This window comes from Bos grunniens, chromosome 3 (genome assembly GCF_055505025.1).
Source record: "Bos grunniens cultivar Pamir isolate PY7600 chromosome 3, Bosgru_T2T1.0, whole genome shotgun sequence".
Taxonomy (NCBI): Eukaryota; Metazoa; Chordata; class Mammalia; order Artiodactyla; family Bovidae; genus Bos; species Bos grunniens.
The window spans coordinates 119,399,116-119,415,369 of NC_141167.1; the positions used below are offsets into that span (position 1 = coordinate 119,399,116).

At 41.3% G+C, this 16,254-nt stretch overlaps 1 protein-coding gene across 1 annotated transcript in view; it reads left to right on the top strand.

Annotated features, from left to right (window-relative positions):
- Window positions 1-14,717, top strand: part of LOC147377088 (uncharacterized) — a 93,339-nt gene extending 78,622 nt beyond the window's left edge. The window contains exon 6 of the mRNA XM_086393862.1: window positions 10,493-14,717. Within this exon, the coding sequence (XP_086249988.1) occupies window positions 10,493-10,542 (50 nt within the window). The 3' untranslated portion in view covers window positions 10,543-14,717. The remainder of the gene's footprint in view (window positions 1-10,492) is intronic.
- Window positions 14,718-16,254: the final 1,537 nt, after the last annotated feature.

Genomic DNA, 16,254 nt, shown 5'->3' on the forward strand with positions numbered 1-16,254 from the left:
AGCCTACCAGGCTCCTCTGTCCATGGGATTCTCCAGGCAAGAGTACTGGAGTGGGGTGCCATTGAGAGATAAAGGACAAAGGCAGAATTGTGCTCTGGGAAAGCACTATTCTTTCATAGGCCTCTATCAAGTATGGTTTTCTGATCTGCATCACATTTCAAAATTTGCTTTCTGCTCTGGAGATGAGAGTTGGAAATGAGCAAGTGTTCTTATCCCAGGAAGTCATTGGTTTAATCTAATTAACTACCTAGTGGAAAATCTCTCCATCCCAGCAATGCTTATGCTGTGATGGCCAAGTCCAGGGCATCGCCAAGATATCTTTGCAAATTTCATTAGCAGTGGCTATTTCCGTTTTCTTCTAGGTCATTAATGAGTTTGTTAAATAAGGTCAGTTCCAGCACCAGCCTCTGACATGCCCTAGTGGACCTTTTGCTTCCAACCACACGTACTTCCCATTTATCCCTGATTACGTAGTATTTTCACCCTGCCAGCAATCCATTTAGATGACAGCATTCAAAAACAGGCCAATTTAACTGGAGCACAACTTTTATGGAAGTAGTTGTCAAATGCACTTCTGATGCCCACCTAATGTTACTGTACTCCTGTCACCTGCTCACTCTTCTGTTCTATCTCTTTTATACTTCTTCCTATTGCTTTTTGCCAAACAAGTTTTTTCAATTGTAATAAAATGCACATAACATAAAATTTACTACCTTAGCCATTTTAAGTGTACAGTTCAGTAGTATTAAGTATATTCATACTCTTGTGCAAGTAATCCCCAGAACATTTTTATCTTGCAAAATTAAACTCTATACCCATTGAACAACCGCTCTCATTTTTCTCTTCCTCTAAGCCCCTGGAACACTCTACTTTCTTTTTTTACAAATTTGGTTACTCTGGATACCCTGTGTGAGTAGAATCATAGAGTATTTATCTTTTTGTGACTTACTTATTTCACTTAGCATAATGTCCTCAAGGTTCATTCACATTGAAGCATGTGTCAGAATTTCTTTCCCTTTAAGACTAAATAATATTCCATTATATATATATATATGTATATTCCATTATATATATCTACATATATATCTACACTAAATTTTGATTATCGATACATCTGTTAATGGACAATTGGGTTGCTTCTACCTTTCAGTTATTGTGAATATTGCAGGGTGTACATTTCTTTTGATTCTTTTATTTATATACCCAGAAGTGAAATTGCAGAATCATATGGAAATTCTATTTTTAATAGAATTTGTTTGAGAGACTGTTATACTATTTTCCACAGTGGGTCACCATTTAACATTCCTAACAGTGCACCAAATTTTCAGTTTCTCTATATCTTTCCCAGCATTTGTTACTCCTATCTTTTTGGTTGTACCCAACCTAATGGGTATACAGTGATACTTCATGGTGGTTTTGGTCTTCCCAGTAGCTCAGATGGTGAAGAATCTGCCTGCAGTGCTGGAGACTTGGGTTCGATGCTAAGTTGGGAAAGTCTCCTGGAGGACGGCATGGCAACCCAGTCCAGTATTCTTGCCTGGAGAATCCCCATGGACAGAGGAGCCTGGTGGAATACAGTCCATGGGGTCACAGTCAGACACGACTGAGTGACTAAGCACACACAGCACGGCCCTGGTGGTTCTGGTCTGCATTTCTATAATGAGTAGTGATGCTGAGCATCTTTTCATAGCTTGGTAGCCGTTTGTATATCTTCTTTGGAGAAATATCTATTTAAGTTCTTTGCTCATTTTTCAGTCAGGTTTTTTGTGTTGTCATAGGAGTTCTTTATATATTCTAGATATTAATCTTTTTATCAGATATGACTTGCATTTCCCTTATTCCATAAGCTGCTTTTTCATTCTGTTGATTGTGTTTTTCGATGCACAGAAGTTTTAAATTCTGACTTAATCTCCTAATGAGTTTTGTGATTTTAGAAATTACCATTTTTTCCTGTAGAAATTACCATTCTGTGTATTTGCCACACTTTTTTTTCTCTGTTATCCAATTCTGATACTTCACCTTCTTTAGGGTTAGCAATTCTGAATCATAACTGTTGGCATCAATTTCCACAATATGAAAGAAATCTTAGTAATGTCTTGGAATAAGAAAAATAAGAAGATGGGATAGGTAGTTTGTTGCTTCATTTGGAAAAATTAAGAAGTGACCGGGGTGAGTGAAGATTAATAATGATCTTTAACACTGCGTAGCATTCTATGGCCAATTGTGTCTTTTTTCCAATGATCCTGCATAAAAGACATTGTAATTCCCACTTTACAGGTGAGAAAACTGAGATGAAAGAGAGGTATCTTGTTCAGTTTCACAAATGCTACAAACATTCTTCTGTTCTGTGCAAAACCTCCAAGGAGATGTTTGGAAACCCTTCTGAAAATAAGTGAATAACCTCTTACCTCATTCCTCCCATTTGAGCCTGCCCTGTGCTACAGAGCTGAGACTTGCTCACCTATCAGATGCAGGCATTGTGCTGTAAACTTCACATGCCTTAGTTCATGGATCCACCTTAGTGTGCAAGGCAGTCTGAGGCTCAGAGAAGTTAAAGAATTTTGCTCAAAATCACACTTCCAAAAAGTGGTAGAGAAAGAATTTGTACCCAAGCCAGTCTGATTCCAGAGTTGCTTTATCCCAAGTTTAGATCATGAAAGAGAACTTGAGTCAGAACATACTCTGCTTAGACTATCCTTATTATAAAGTACTTCAAAGACCCTTTATTGATCAAATTATTTTGCTTAGACTTTCAGTCCCCTTTCATTTGCTGTTTGTTATAGAAAGGAGATATAGTCTCAGATCTCTGCTCTGCAATGAACTAGCTGTGAAACTGTAGATAAGTAGTGGACTCCTCCTGGCCTTGATTTTTTTTTTAATTCTTTTTTTTTTTTAAACTTTACAATATGGTATTGGTTTTGCCGTATATCAACATGAATCCGCCACAGGTATACATGTGTTCCCCATCCTGAACCCTCCTCCCTCCTGCCTCCCCGTATCATCCCTCTGAGTCGTCCCAGTGCACCAGCCATCTGAAAACTATCATTATATCACGTACTTCATGTGGTTGGCTTGAGTAGTAAATGAAATAATATATGCACAAATGCTTAGGCGATAGCCTAGCCTACAGTAAGCACCCAGTAAATTTTAGCTATTTTTATTAATTTTATAAATTTAAAAATAAATTTTATGAATTTTTAAACAAATTTGACCCATATGGTATATCAGTTCAGTTCAGTTCAGTCGCTCAGTCATGTCCGACCCCTTGCAACCCCATGAATTGCAGCACGCCAGGCCTCCCTGTCCATCACCAATTCCCGGAGTTCACTGAGACTCACATCCATCGAGTCAGTGATGCCATCCAGCCATCTCATCCTCTGTCGTCCCCTTCTCCTCCTGCCCCCAATCCCTCCCAGCATCAGAGTCTTTCCAGTGAGTCAACTCTTTGCATGAGGTGGCCAGAGTACTGGAGTTTCAGCTTTAGCATCATTCCTTCAAAGAAATCCCAGGGCTGATCTTCAGAATGGACTGGTTGGATCTCCTTGCAGTCCAAGGGACTCCAAGAGTCTTCTCCAACACCACAGTTTAAAAACATCAATTCTTCGGTGCTCAGCCTTCTTCACAGTCCAACTCTCACATCCATACATGACCACTGGAAAAACCGTAGCCTTGACTAGATGGACCTTTGTTGGCAAAGCAATGTCTCTGCTTTTCAATATGCTATCTAGGTTGGTCATAACTTTTCTTCCAAGGAATAAGTTTTAATTTCATGGCTGCAGTCACCATCTGCAGTGATTTTGGAGCCCCCCAAAATAAAGTCTGACACTGTTTCCACTGTTTCCCCATCTATTTCCCATGAAGTGATGGGACCGGATGCCATGATCTTCGTTTTCTGAATGTTGAGCTTTCAGCCAACTTTTTCACTCTCCACTTAGCATATACTATATGTCCTTATCTTAGTCCTTCATGATTTTTCCTTGTTAAACAGAGTACATAAAAGGAGGCTTACAGTGAAATCTTTTGCTGGAAAAGTTAACCACAGGTAGCTTCTGTGTCAGGACTTGATATTGCTGTAAATTACTAAAAAACCTAAGCAACATTATAGACACACAGTACTTATTCTCTCACATAAAAGCAATCCAGAAGTAGGAAATTCAGAACTGGTATGGCAGCACCATGAAGTCATTCAGACACAGGTTCTATCTTTTTGGTTTCACTATCTCTAGACCATAGTCTTTAACTTCACAGTAACCTAATGGTTCAATGTGGCTGCAGAAGCTCAGCCATCATGCCCATATTTAAGAAAGCAGAAAGGAGGAAAAACAGAAGAATAGACAAGGCACAGCTTTCAGTTCTAAGGAGTCTTTCTGGGAATCTCATATAACACTCTCATTTATATATCATTGGCCAGTCTTTAATCAGTACTGGCTTACTGGCTTTATGTAGCAGCAAGACAGGCTTGGAAATGTCATCTTTTAATTGGTTTCATTTCCACCCTTATTAGAATCTGGTTACTAAGAAATAAGAGGAAAGGGTTACTGGGATGGTAATTTGCAGTCTCTGCCTCAGAGGCAAAAATTGGTGTGGATTGAGGTTTTAGAGCAACTGTATCTAGGGTTGCTCCTGAGGCTGGAGAGAGTCTGGGGAAAGGACAGACTCAGGGATCTCTGTTTATGTGTATAAGATATTGGAGTGGCATAGAAAGTTTATTTTGCTAAAACTGTTCTACTGCCTACAGTAATTCTACAAAACACTATTAGAAAGCAAGGATGACACCAGTCCATTCAGAATTAAAGAAAGGTGAAGTCTCTTTCTCTTATTCATGTGGCTGTACCCATATTTGATGCTGGATCTGAACTCATGTTAGTTATTTTGGGTTTAACTTCATGTGTGCAGAACCAATTAAATGTTTTAACCAATGATTCCACTGGCCTTTCAAGTCTTATTGTGGGTAAGCAAATGTTTTGGTTTTTCAGAGGTATTCAAATTTCCTGTTCCAGCAGATTCACGGGGACCGCTCTGCTTGTCAGATCATGTGTTCTGATTTCTGGTACTCTGTGCTCTGCCAAAGGACTGATTCACTCTTGCCCACATGTTCCTCAGGCCTAGTGTATCAGTAGATATTTGATAAATGTTTGTTGACAGTAATTGCTACTAATTATGCAATGCAATTGAGTTTTAAAATGGACAGGCCCTCACTTTAGAACTGTCTTCAGAATCTGTGTGGTAAGATCACGTAATAATGAGGTCAGGGTTTTTTTCCTTCAGTGGCTAAATTATTTTTGAAGGATGCAATATTGAGCCTTCAGATGTTGAAGTCCATTCCAAAGAAAACAGGACTTGGAGGAGGACCCAGGAGAGGGAAACCCGCAATGAGAACTTGCTTGACAAAAAGCTTGTCCTCATGCTAGGACTGGCCTTCCCATCCTCTTGATGGATTGGTCCTCATGGGGGCCCAGGTGCTGCTACCAGAATGATCTGAGGCTATGACCTTCCTCCTCTCCATCAGGGTGCCTCTCTCTTAAGCCCAGTGAACACATTTTCCCTCTCTCAGTTCAGAGTCTTGACCCTGCAAAAGAAACCTCTGCCTGGGCCCTCTCCATGAAGATACTCCTTTTTGCATCCCTACCGCATTGGTGGCCTACTCCCTATTTCTTTGGAGGGTTCCCTTTCTGACATCTTTCTCAGTAGCTACCAGACCTCTGGGCTTCCTTTGTTACCATATACAAAGGTATCTTCCCCTCCTGCCACCAGATCCCCAGAAAAGAGGTTAGGCTCTTATTGCCTGACCTCAGAGAGAAATTGGAAGCCCCAATTTCCTCAACCTTCTCCTCCTGCCACCAGACCCCCAGAAAGGAGGTTAGGCTCTTATTGCCTGACCTCAGAGAAAAATTGGAAGCCCCAATTTCCAGTGGGCTTCCTCCCACTGGAAGCCCCAGTGTGAACTGTTGTAAATACTTTCCCACGAAATCACCTTGCAAAGACCTACAAATCTTTGGAGCACTCTGAGCCCACATGGATCTCTAGTCCTTATTCTTTGGGGAAAGCTGCACCCTCCCTTTAACATATTTTTGAAACCCACAGGGTTCAGAAGTTGAGGATTGCTTGTGTTTCTGGGACACCATGTTATTAGGAAGACGAGAGTAGAAAAGGGATTAGGAAAAGAGTCCTTTTCCTGTGGGCGTGACTTGGTAGCTTAATTCTAAAGCCTTTGTGGTGTAAGGCAGTGCTTCAAAACCTGACTACAGGTCAGAATCACCTGGGAAGCTTGTTAAAAGTGTGGCCTCTTGGCTCTCACCCTAGGATACTCTGATTCAGAGACACTGATATGCAGACCAGACAGCTGTACTTTTGACAAGTTCCTTAGGTGGTCCTGAGGCAGTCACTGGTTAGGGGATACACACAGAGAGAGCAGCTTCGCATGGATAGAGGGGCGCACACCCATCGTGACTCTGGATGGCGCCGCGTGCTGGCTCCCTCTGCACTTGCAGAGTGTGCTTGGCTCCTCAATGGGAAACTGGAGGCCTTGGGGAGGCCAGACTTCCAAGCTAATCTAGGTTATGCAGGGAATGAGACCATCCCCAAAGGACAGAATAGATCAAAAAGGGGTAAACTAGAACCGAAAGGAGGAAGAAGTTTTGCTAGAGCACTTGGGAAAATGGAACTGGGGATCTTTGTGGAGCTGTGGGAGGATTTTAGGAGGAAAGATGGGTGAAAAGGAGTTTCTGCTGTATGTTTTTCCATGTGATATGAGGACCTCAGGCCTGCAGAGAGGGAGAACTTATAACTGTGATAAATTGTTATAATTTTTATTAAGTGTTTAAAGATGTGGTCATTATTTATAGAGCAACTCTAAAAGTTATGCCAACATAAACCTTCTTAACAGATAGAGCACAAAGTATAAAATGCCAGTGCTAAAATTTTCCTAAGGGTCCCCTAGTTCAGATTGCTTATTTTACTAATGAGGAAACTAGGAATATACTTTATTCTGTCTACTGCTGAGTCACAGCCTGTAGGTGAGTGTATCTAAGAAAGATTTGAGGTAGGAGACTGGTAAATGATAGTCTTGAGTATTTTTTTCCAGAATGGTGTTGATAAACTGCTGCTCAAATATATTTCCTTTCCTTCCTTGACTGCCTGGTTTTATTTGACCACATAGCTACAAGTCAAGTGAAATAAGGAAAGGCAAAAAATGTATAGACATAACATATGTCTATACATGGACAAAGGATATGTGTATAAGTTAGGATGCATTTAAAGGCAAAGTGACATGATGCCTTACAATGGCTTAAGCAATAAAGATGTAAAACTATCCTTGTAGCAAGAAATCTAGAGATAGAGGAGTCCAGATTTGATGCGTAGGCTCCATTTGTCATTGGAAACCCAGGTGTGTTTTTTTTTTTTTTTTTTTTCCTATTCTGCCAACCTCAGTATGTTGGGTTTTTTGTCCATAGGCTGACAAGCCTAAAATACTTGTTTCAATGTTTAGAACTAGTCTGTGTGCTTGGTTGCTCAGTCGTGTTTGACTCTGCAACCCCATGGACTGGCCCACCAGGGTCTTCTGTCCATGGGGATTCTTCAGGCAAGAATACTGGAGTGGGCTGTCTTGCCCTCCTCCAGGAGCATCAGGTTTTATACATATTCAAAAAAGGAGAAATATAGAGGACTCTCAATTTATTTATTTATCATGGACCAAAACTTTCCCCAGGCACCTCTGACAGAATTTTGCTGGGTCTCATGACTGGATCTGTGTCACATGTCCACTAATTTCCAGTAAAGAAAAAAGAAATTGTTCTGCATGGCCCAAACCAATCATAATTCCCCTCCTAGGTCTGAAGAAGGATCCTTCTTTGAGATGTTGCTTCTTTGACAATACAAAATTCCGTAAACTACAGACAAGGATAACATAGTTATTGGGAAAGGAAAAGAGGTATATTCCCTATTACACATCATGAGATTCGTAGATCTTGAATTTTTTTTTGGAATAAGACTTTGTAAGGTTACTTTCTAGATAGAATAGTACTTACACTAGAGTTTTTTTTTTTAAATTAATTTATTTTAATTGGAGAATAGTTGCTTTATAATATTGTGTTGCTTTCATCATACATCAATATGAATCAGTCACAGGTATACATGTGTACCACCCATCGTGAACCCCCTCCCGTCTCCTCCCCCACGTTATCCCTCTGGGTTGTCCCAGAGCACCAGCTTTCAGTGCCTTGCTTCATGCTTTGCACTGGTCATCTATTTTACATATGGTAATGTACATGCTTCAATGGTATTCTCTCAAATTATCCCACACTCACCTTCTCCTGATGAGTCCAACAGTCTGTTCTTTACATCTCTGTCTCCTTTGCTGCCCTGCATGTAATATCATTGGTACTATCTCTAAATCCCATATATATGCGTTAATATACAGTATTTGTCTTTCTCTCTCTGACTTACTTCACTCTGTATAATAGGTTCCAGGTTCATCCACCTCTTTAGAACTGACTCAAATGAGTTCCTTTTTATAGCTGAGTAATATTCCATCATGTATACATACCATAATTTCCTTATTCATTCATCTGCTGATGGACATCTAGGTTGCTTCCATGTTCTAGCTATTGTAAATAGTGCTGCAGTGAACACTGGGGTACATGTATCTCTCTCAGTTTGGTTTTCCCTGAGGTGTATGCCCAGCAGTGGGATTGTTGGGTCATATGGAAGTTCTAGGGCTTCCCTGGTAGCTCAGCCAGTAAAGAATCTGCCTGCAAGGCAGGAAACCCCGGTTCAATTCCTGGGTTAGGAAGATCTCCTGGAGAAGGGATAGGCTACCCACTTGGGCTTCCCTGGTGGCTCAGATGGTAAAGAATCCTCCTGCAATGAGGGAGACCTGGGTTCAGTCCTTGACTTGGGAAGATCCCCTGGAAGAGGGGATGGCCACCCACTCCAGTATTCTTGCCTGAAGACTTCCTTGGACAGGGAAAGCTGGCATGCTAGAGTCCATGGGGTCACAAAGAGTTGGACACAACTGAGCAACTAAGCACACACACATGGCAGTTCAATTTCCAGTTTTTGAAGGAGTCTCCACAATGTTCTCCCTAGTGACTGTACCGGTTTGCATCCCCACCAATAGTGTAAGAGGGTTCCCTTTACTCCACACCCTCTACAGCATTTATTGTTTGTAGACTTTTTGATGATGGCCATTCTGACCAGTGTGAGATGATACCTCATGTGTTGATTTGCATTTCTCTAATAATGAATGATGTTGAGCATATTTTCATGTGTTTATTAGCCATCTGTATATCTTCCTTGGAGAAATGTCTCTTTAGTTCCTTTGCCCACCCTTTGGGTTGTTCATTTTTCTGGTATTGAGCTGCTTGTATATTTTGGAGATTAATTCTTTGTCAGTTGTTTCACTTGCTATTGTTTTCTCCCATTCTGAGGCCTGTCTTTTCACATTGCTTATAGTTTCCTTCGATGTGAAAAAGCTTTTAAGTTTAATTAGGTCCATTTGTTTATTTTTGGTTTTATTTCCATTACTCTGGGAGGTGGGACATAGAGGATCTTGCTGTGATTTATGTCAGAGAGTGTTCTGCTTATGTGTTCCTCTAAGAGTTTTACAGTTTCTGGTCTTACTTTTAGGTCTTTAATCCATTTTGAGTTTATTTTTGCAAGTGGTGTTAGAAAGTGTTCTAGTTTCTTTTTTTTTTTTTTTACACATAGTTGACCAGTTTTCCCAACATGATTTGTTGAAGAGACTGGAGTCAGAAATCCGAGATTTAAATCTTGGCACTAGCACATATAAGCTGTCATTTAGTTTTCTCATATGTAAATTAGGGATAGTAATACTACCTATTTCATAGTTTTGGGGGATTGTTATTATTATTTTAAAAATAAAGACTTGGTAATATTGTATAGTTCTTAAGTACTTGAAACACTGTCAAGCATCTAGGAAGTTCTCAATACTCTTTGGTGGCTTTTATTTTGGAAACGTTGGCTCTATACATTTAAGTTATGTTTGAGTGAAAGTCACTCAGTTTTGTCCAACTCTTTGTGACCCCATGGACTATACAGTCCATGAATTCTCCAGGCCAGAATACTGGAGTGGATAACCTTTCTCTTTTATATGGGATCTTCCCAACCCAGGGATCTAATCTAGGTATCCCACATTGCAGGCAGATTATTTAGCATCTGAGCCACCAGGGAAGCCCAAGAATACTGGAGTGGGTAGTCTATCCCTTCTCCAGCAGATCTTCCTGACCCAGGAATCAAGCCAGGGTCTCCTATATTGTAGGTGGATTCTTAATCAGCTGAGTTTGGCCTCATTCAAATCAAAATTGTATAATACTCTTCCCTATTCCCTAAGCCTGTGGCTGTATTTTTCTAAATGTAAAACAATATCTAGTATGGATGTGTCCTCTTATTGGGTGGGGTGAGAGTGGGGCTTCTCTTTTTTAGCCCAGGAAGTTTAGGCAGGATTTTGCTGATGCATCTTTCTGATTTTCAGATCCCAGATATGCAGATGACCACCCTTGTGGCAGAAAGCAAAGAACTTAAGAGCCTCTTGATGAAAGTAAAAGAGGAGAGTGAAAAGGCTGGCTTTTTCAACATTCAGGAAACCAAAATCATGGCATCTGGTCCCATCACTTCACGGCAAATAGATGGGGAAACACTGGAAAGTGATAGACTTTATTTTCCTGGGCTCCAAAATGATGGCAGATGGTGACTGAAGCCATGAAATTAAAAGACGCTTGGTCCTTGGAAGAAAAGCTATGACCAACCTAGACAGAATATTAAAAAGCAGAGATGTTACTTTGCCAACAAAGGTCCACAGAGTCAAAGTACAGTTTTCCAGTAGTCATGTATGGATGTGAGAGTTGGACCATAAAGAAAGCTGAGTGCCAAAGAATTGATGTTTCTGAACTGTAGTGTTGGAGAAGACTCTTGAGATTCCCTTGGACTGCAAGGAGATCCAACCAGTTCATCCTAAAGGAGATCAGTTCTGGGTGTTCATTGGAAGGACTGATGTTGAAGCTGAAGCTCCAATACTTTGGCCACCTGATGTGAAGAGCTGACTCATTGGAAAAGACCCTGATGTTGGGAAGGGTTGAAGGCAGGAGGAGAAGGGGACAACAGAGGATGAGATTGTTGGACAGCATCACCGGCTCAATGGACATGGGTTTGAGCAAGCTCTGGGAGTTGGTGATGGACAGGGAAGCCTGGCCTGCTGCAGTCCACAGGGTCACAGTCAGACACAACTGAGCTACTGAACTGAACTGAGCTAGAGTGAATCCTATCTAAAAAGCTTACTCATTAAAAAAAAAAAAAAAGCATACTCAGGCCTAGAATCCATTTATTTGATTTCAAATTGGATGTTTGCCTCTCAGGTCCAAACCAAAACAGCAATGCAATTTACCTTATCTACATTATATTTCCGGCTGCCAGGGTGAGATCTGGCAGCACCACAGCTCCCAGGAGGCCAGGACACACAGTGCAGTGAGCTTTCTTTCCTAGGCCCAGGAAACTGAGCAGGTCTGGAAAATTTGTAAATTTTCAGAGGACTAGCAGATCATTGCCTCCATTAAGTTAGAATATTGATGGGAGGGTGTATTTACTCAGAATCCAATCACCACTGTTGTATTTGTGTCTGACAGGAAGTGGAGCTGGTGTCAGAGGAAGGGCTATAGTCACTCTCGTTGTTTACAAGACAGCAGTTGGGAAGATCTGTTCAAGGTCCTTTTGCCCATGGTGTCATTTACAATCTTTGGCATAATTGACTGGATTTTACTGCTACTCTTCTGTTTATTTCTGATAGTCTCCCTGAGAATTCTATAAATAACCAAGATGTCCCTTGTAAGGGACTCAGTGCTAGGAATTGATGGTCTGAAGGTAGATGCTTCCTGCACTGGGGGCTTCAGATGATAATGAGCAAATATCTGGCTTCCTACTGGTGGGAAAAGGAACACTTGCCTCTCCTCACATACAGATTCCCACAGGAACTCTGCTGTGTCTTACATACAGGTGTTTTTACTGACCTTGAGAAAGGTCAGAAAACTGGTAAACTTGGGTGTTGGGTGATCATCTTAGAAAACGGAAAAATTCAGTAAATACATTAAAATTTTTCCTGTATATTCTTCCTTGATTTCTCCTCTTTTTAGTTTTAATTTTTCTACTATTTATCTTTTTCCTTTCTGTTAAGATCAGTTCAGTTGCATAGTCATGTTCAACTCTTTGTGACCCCATGGATTGCAGCACATCAGGCTTCCCTGTCCATCACCAACTCCTGGAGCTTGCTCAAACTCATGTCCATCGAATCGGTGATGCCACCCAACCATCACATCCTCTGTCGTCCCTTTCTCCTTCTGCCTTCAATCTTTCCCAGCATCAGGGTCTTTTCCAATGAGTCTCAGTTCTTCACATCAGGTGGCCAAAGTATTGGAGTTTCAGCTTCAACATCAGTCCTTCCAATGTATATTCAGGAATGATTTCCTTTAGGATGAACTGGTTGGATCTCTTCACAGTCCAAGGGACTCTCAAGAGTCTCCTCCAACACCACAGTTTGGTGCTCAGCTTTCTTTATAGTCCAACTCTCACATCCATTCACGACTACTGGAAAAACTATAGCTTTGACTAGATGGACCTTTGTGGACAAAGTAATGTCTCTGCTTTTTATACGCTGTCAAGTTGGTCATAGCTTTTCTTCCAAGGAGCAAGCGTCTTTTAATTTCATGGGTGAAATCAACATCTGCAGTGATTTTGGAGCCCCCCAAAATAAAGTCTCTCACTGTTTCCATTGTTTCCCCATCTATTTGCTTTGAAGTGATGGTACCATGACCTTAGTTTTCTGAATGTTGAGTTTTAAGCCAATTTTTTCACTTCCTCTTTCACTTTCATCAAGAGGCTCTTTAATTCCTCACTTTATGCCATAAGGGTGGTGTCATCTGCATACCTGAGGTTATTGATATTTCTCCCAGCAATCTTGATTCCAGCTTGTGCTTCATCCAGCCCAGCATTTCTTATGATGTACTCTGCATATAAGTTAAATAAGCAGGGTGACAATATACAGCCTTGACATACTCCTTTTCTTATTTGGAACCAGTCTGCTGTTCCATGTCCAGCTCTAACTGTTGCTTCTTGACCCACATACAGATTTCTCAAGAGGCAGGTCAGGTGGCCTGGTATTCCTATCTCTTGAAGAATTTTCCATGGTTTGTTGTGATCTATACAGTCAAAGGTTTTGGTGTAGCCGATGAAGCAGAAGTAAATGTTTTTCTGCTAGTTAGGAAAATAGAAATTATATTTGTGCCCTTTTGGTGGGTATTCATGAAAGATGGCTGTGGCCTTGTCTTGCTATGATACTGTTTCATTTATGTCCTCTGATCACAGAACCTTGCATATGCCATAACCCCCAGAAACAACTTGTGGTAGCTTTTCTCAGTTTCCTTTCAAGGGTAGTTAAACCTTGGTTCAAGAAGTGACCTCAGTTCTGGTTGCTCTGATTCACATGATGAACTTTACCTTTTAAGAGCTGACACGGGGTCACCTTGCCTTCTTCTGGCCCTGCCCCAACAGGTGTGCTTTAAGTTTCCTTCATCACCTCGAATTTCTTTTCTATATCTGGCACAAATAAATGTTCTTCTTCTCCACCTCCCCTTTCCCTTTTCTATCTCTTTCTTTTTCTCTCTCATTCTGTTCTTGCTGCATGTTGATGACCAAAAATATAGTCTTCCAGTGTCATCCTTACTGAAAGTCGTTGACTTGTAATAGAAGACATAAGTCACAGCCCATCACTCACATCAGTAAACAGACTGCCAGCCTGCTAGGTAAGATGACAGGGCAAGCCATCAGATACTGGTTCACTTTATCAGATACAGTGGTCTCAAACTTGAATTCCCTCACAATCCAGAGTGGGGGACTTATTGAAAAGCACTCACCCCAGCTAAAGCTGCTACTCAGCATCAGCTGATTATTGCAATGAAGGAAAAAACAAACAAATAAGCAATGTATGGTGGAAATATCCAATTTTCATATTTTTAACATTTAGAGAAACTATGTGGACTCTGAATGGAAATCCCCTGAATTCTGAAAGCTGCCCGTTGATTCTCTGTAAACAGATGAGAACGCACGTGGTGGTTGGTGTGGACCAGGTGCCCCTGATGTGTCCCAGCTGATGTGTGTGCTGTGCCTTCATCTACTGTGGTCACATCTGGACTCCCAAGCTGTATGGTGCTTGCCTTATACAACTAACTGACATTTTCCATCCTGTATGGTCTTTATGAAAGAAGGACAGTATAACTTGTGAATCACAAATAAAAAATCATGGGCTCTTCTGTTTGTACTGTTTGCAAGCATTTATGTGCTGTCTAGTGTATGGAGCACTGTCAAGGGAGAGGAAGCATATTCAGTATGAAACCTGGCCATTGAGCGTCAAGCTCATGGTTAGACAGCTTTGGGTTTAAATGCTGGCTCCTCTATTTTCTAGACATTTGACCTTGGGCAAATTCCTTAACCTGTCTAAATCTCATCTATCGTAGGTGGAAAACAATGCCTCCTTCCCATGGCCCCGCTGTGGGTTACCTGAGATGCTCTGCACAGGGCAGAGTGCCCTGCACAGAGGAAGTTTCAGTGGTGGCAGCTGTTATTATTAGTAGTTCATTTCCATGCTTCTAAAGTACTGGACTCATTTGTGGCAAAATAAACCTGAGCTAATAAAAAGATGATTATAATCTGTATGTATCCCACTTGGTGTGAATTTTTACAAGTTTCACTGAAAAAATATTAATGTGTTTGATTATAGGTGCTACCCCAGAACCTCTATTATTTTTCTAAAATTTGAAAAGTTTTGAATTCTACAATGCATCTGATTTTACAGGTTTCGGATAAAAGTCAAAGACTCTGTAGTTGCAATGACATATCAACAAGTGGAGAATGACACAATCAAAACTGAACACATAACCCATAATATTGCTAGAAGGTGACCGAGTAATATAAATGATTAGAGCTAGGAGAGTGGGGAGGTAAATTTGGAAGAGCTTCTTGAAGGGAGTGGTCTTTTGAGCCTGATCCCAGGAGAAATGAAGGAATTGCATTTGGTGATGAGGTGGCAAGTTCCAGGGAGAATGCATAAGATTGTTGAGTGTCTTTCAAAGGTCCCTAGCAATCCAAACTGCTTTCAGGTCTGTGCATTGTCATGGAGAGTACACAATCACCTTTAGAAAGATGCAGCTGGGCAACTGACAGGGAAAAAAGTTGCTGGTAGGGAGGAGTATAAAGAATGGGATGAGAGGACCCACTTTATGATGAAGCGCTGTTGGAGAGAAAGCATATTTTGAATGGCCCCTGAGAAGCCCTTTGCCTCTCTAGGCTGAGGACCTAGTTTTGCACTGACAGCTCTCTTTGTATGACTTCTGCATATGGCAGCAAGCTATTGCTGCCTTTAAGGAAACTCTCCTGGAGTTGGGACCATGGCACGCCAACATTTCTAAATTGCACATCCCAAATCATCCCCCACTTGGCTTGTCTTTTTTAATGACCCAAAGATGATGCTGAGGAGATGATCTGGCTGAGCAAGGGAGTGATGAAACTTGGTTATGTTTCAGAAAAAGCACTCTTCCACCGTGTGGGTTGGAGATGGGCAGTACGGGACACAGAAAAAATACATGAGTCTTGTTCATCACTCTCTTCCCAGCACTTAGGACAGGGCCTGACACATGCTTGTTCAACTGATTTAGTAACAAACTTAATGCCCATCTTGGCACAGTCTCCTCCTCAGCCTGGAAACTAGAACACGTGATGACCCCCTGAAAAGTGGCCCTAGACCAACACTTCCTTCGTTCTGTGGGAACAGCAATGGTTGGAAGACAAGGAGTCTCTTCAATAATGTTTTGTAACAGGAACAACTGAACTACTCACATGCTACTTCTGTTGTCTACAACTGTAAGAAGAGGACTAAGAGGAACCTCAGGGAACAGAAAAACACTCAGCACCTCCTGGAACACACAATGTGAGGGGTCAGCTTCTACTACTGGTAGCAGCTCTGGTCTCTGAGTCTAGTACAGAATCCCTAGGTCTCTCTAGTGAGATGATACTTTTGTTTTTCTCAAAGTCTTCTACTTCCTGAAAGGGACTGTGATTCCAAGCACATGTACTGATGACATGAGTTGTATATGGATTGAGAGGTTGAATCTGAGGGTTGGACAGGATGCAGTAAAGGCACATTGTGAAGGAGCCCAGGGAGAATTCTGTAGACTTTGGAGAGGGAGGGGCAGA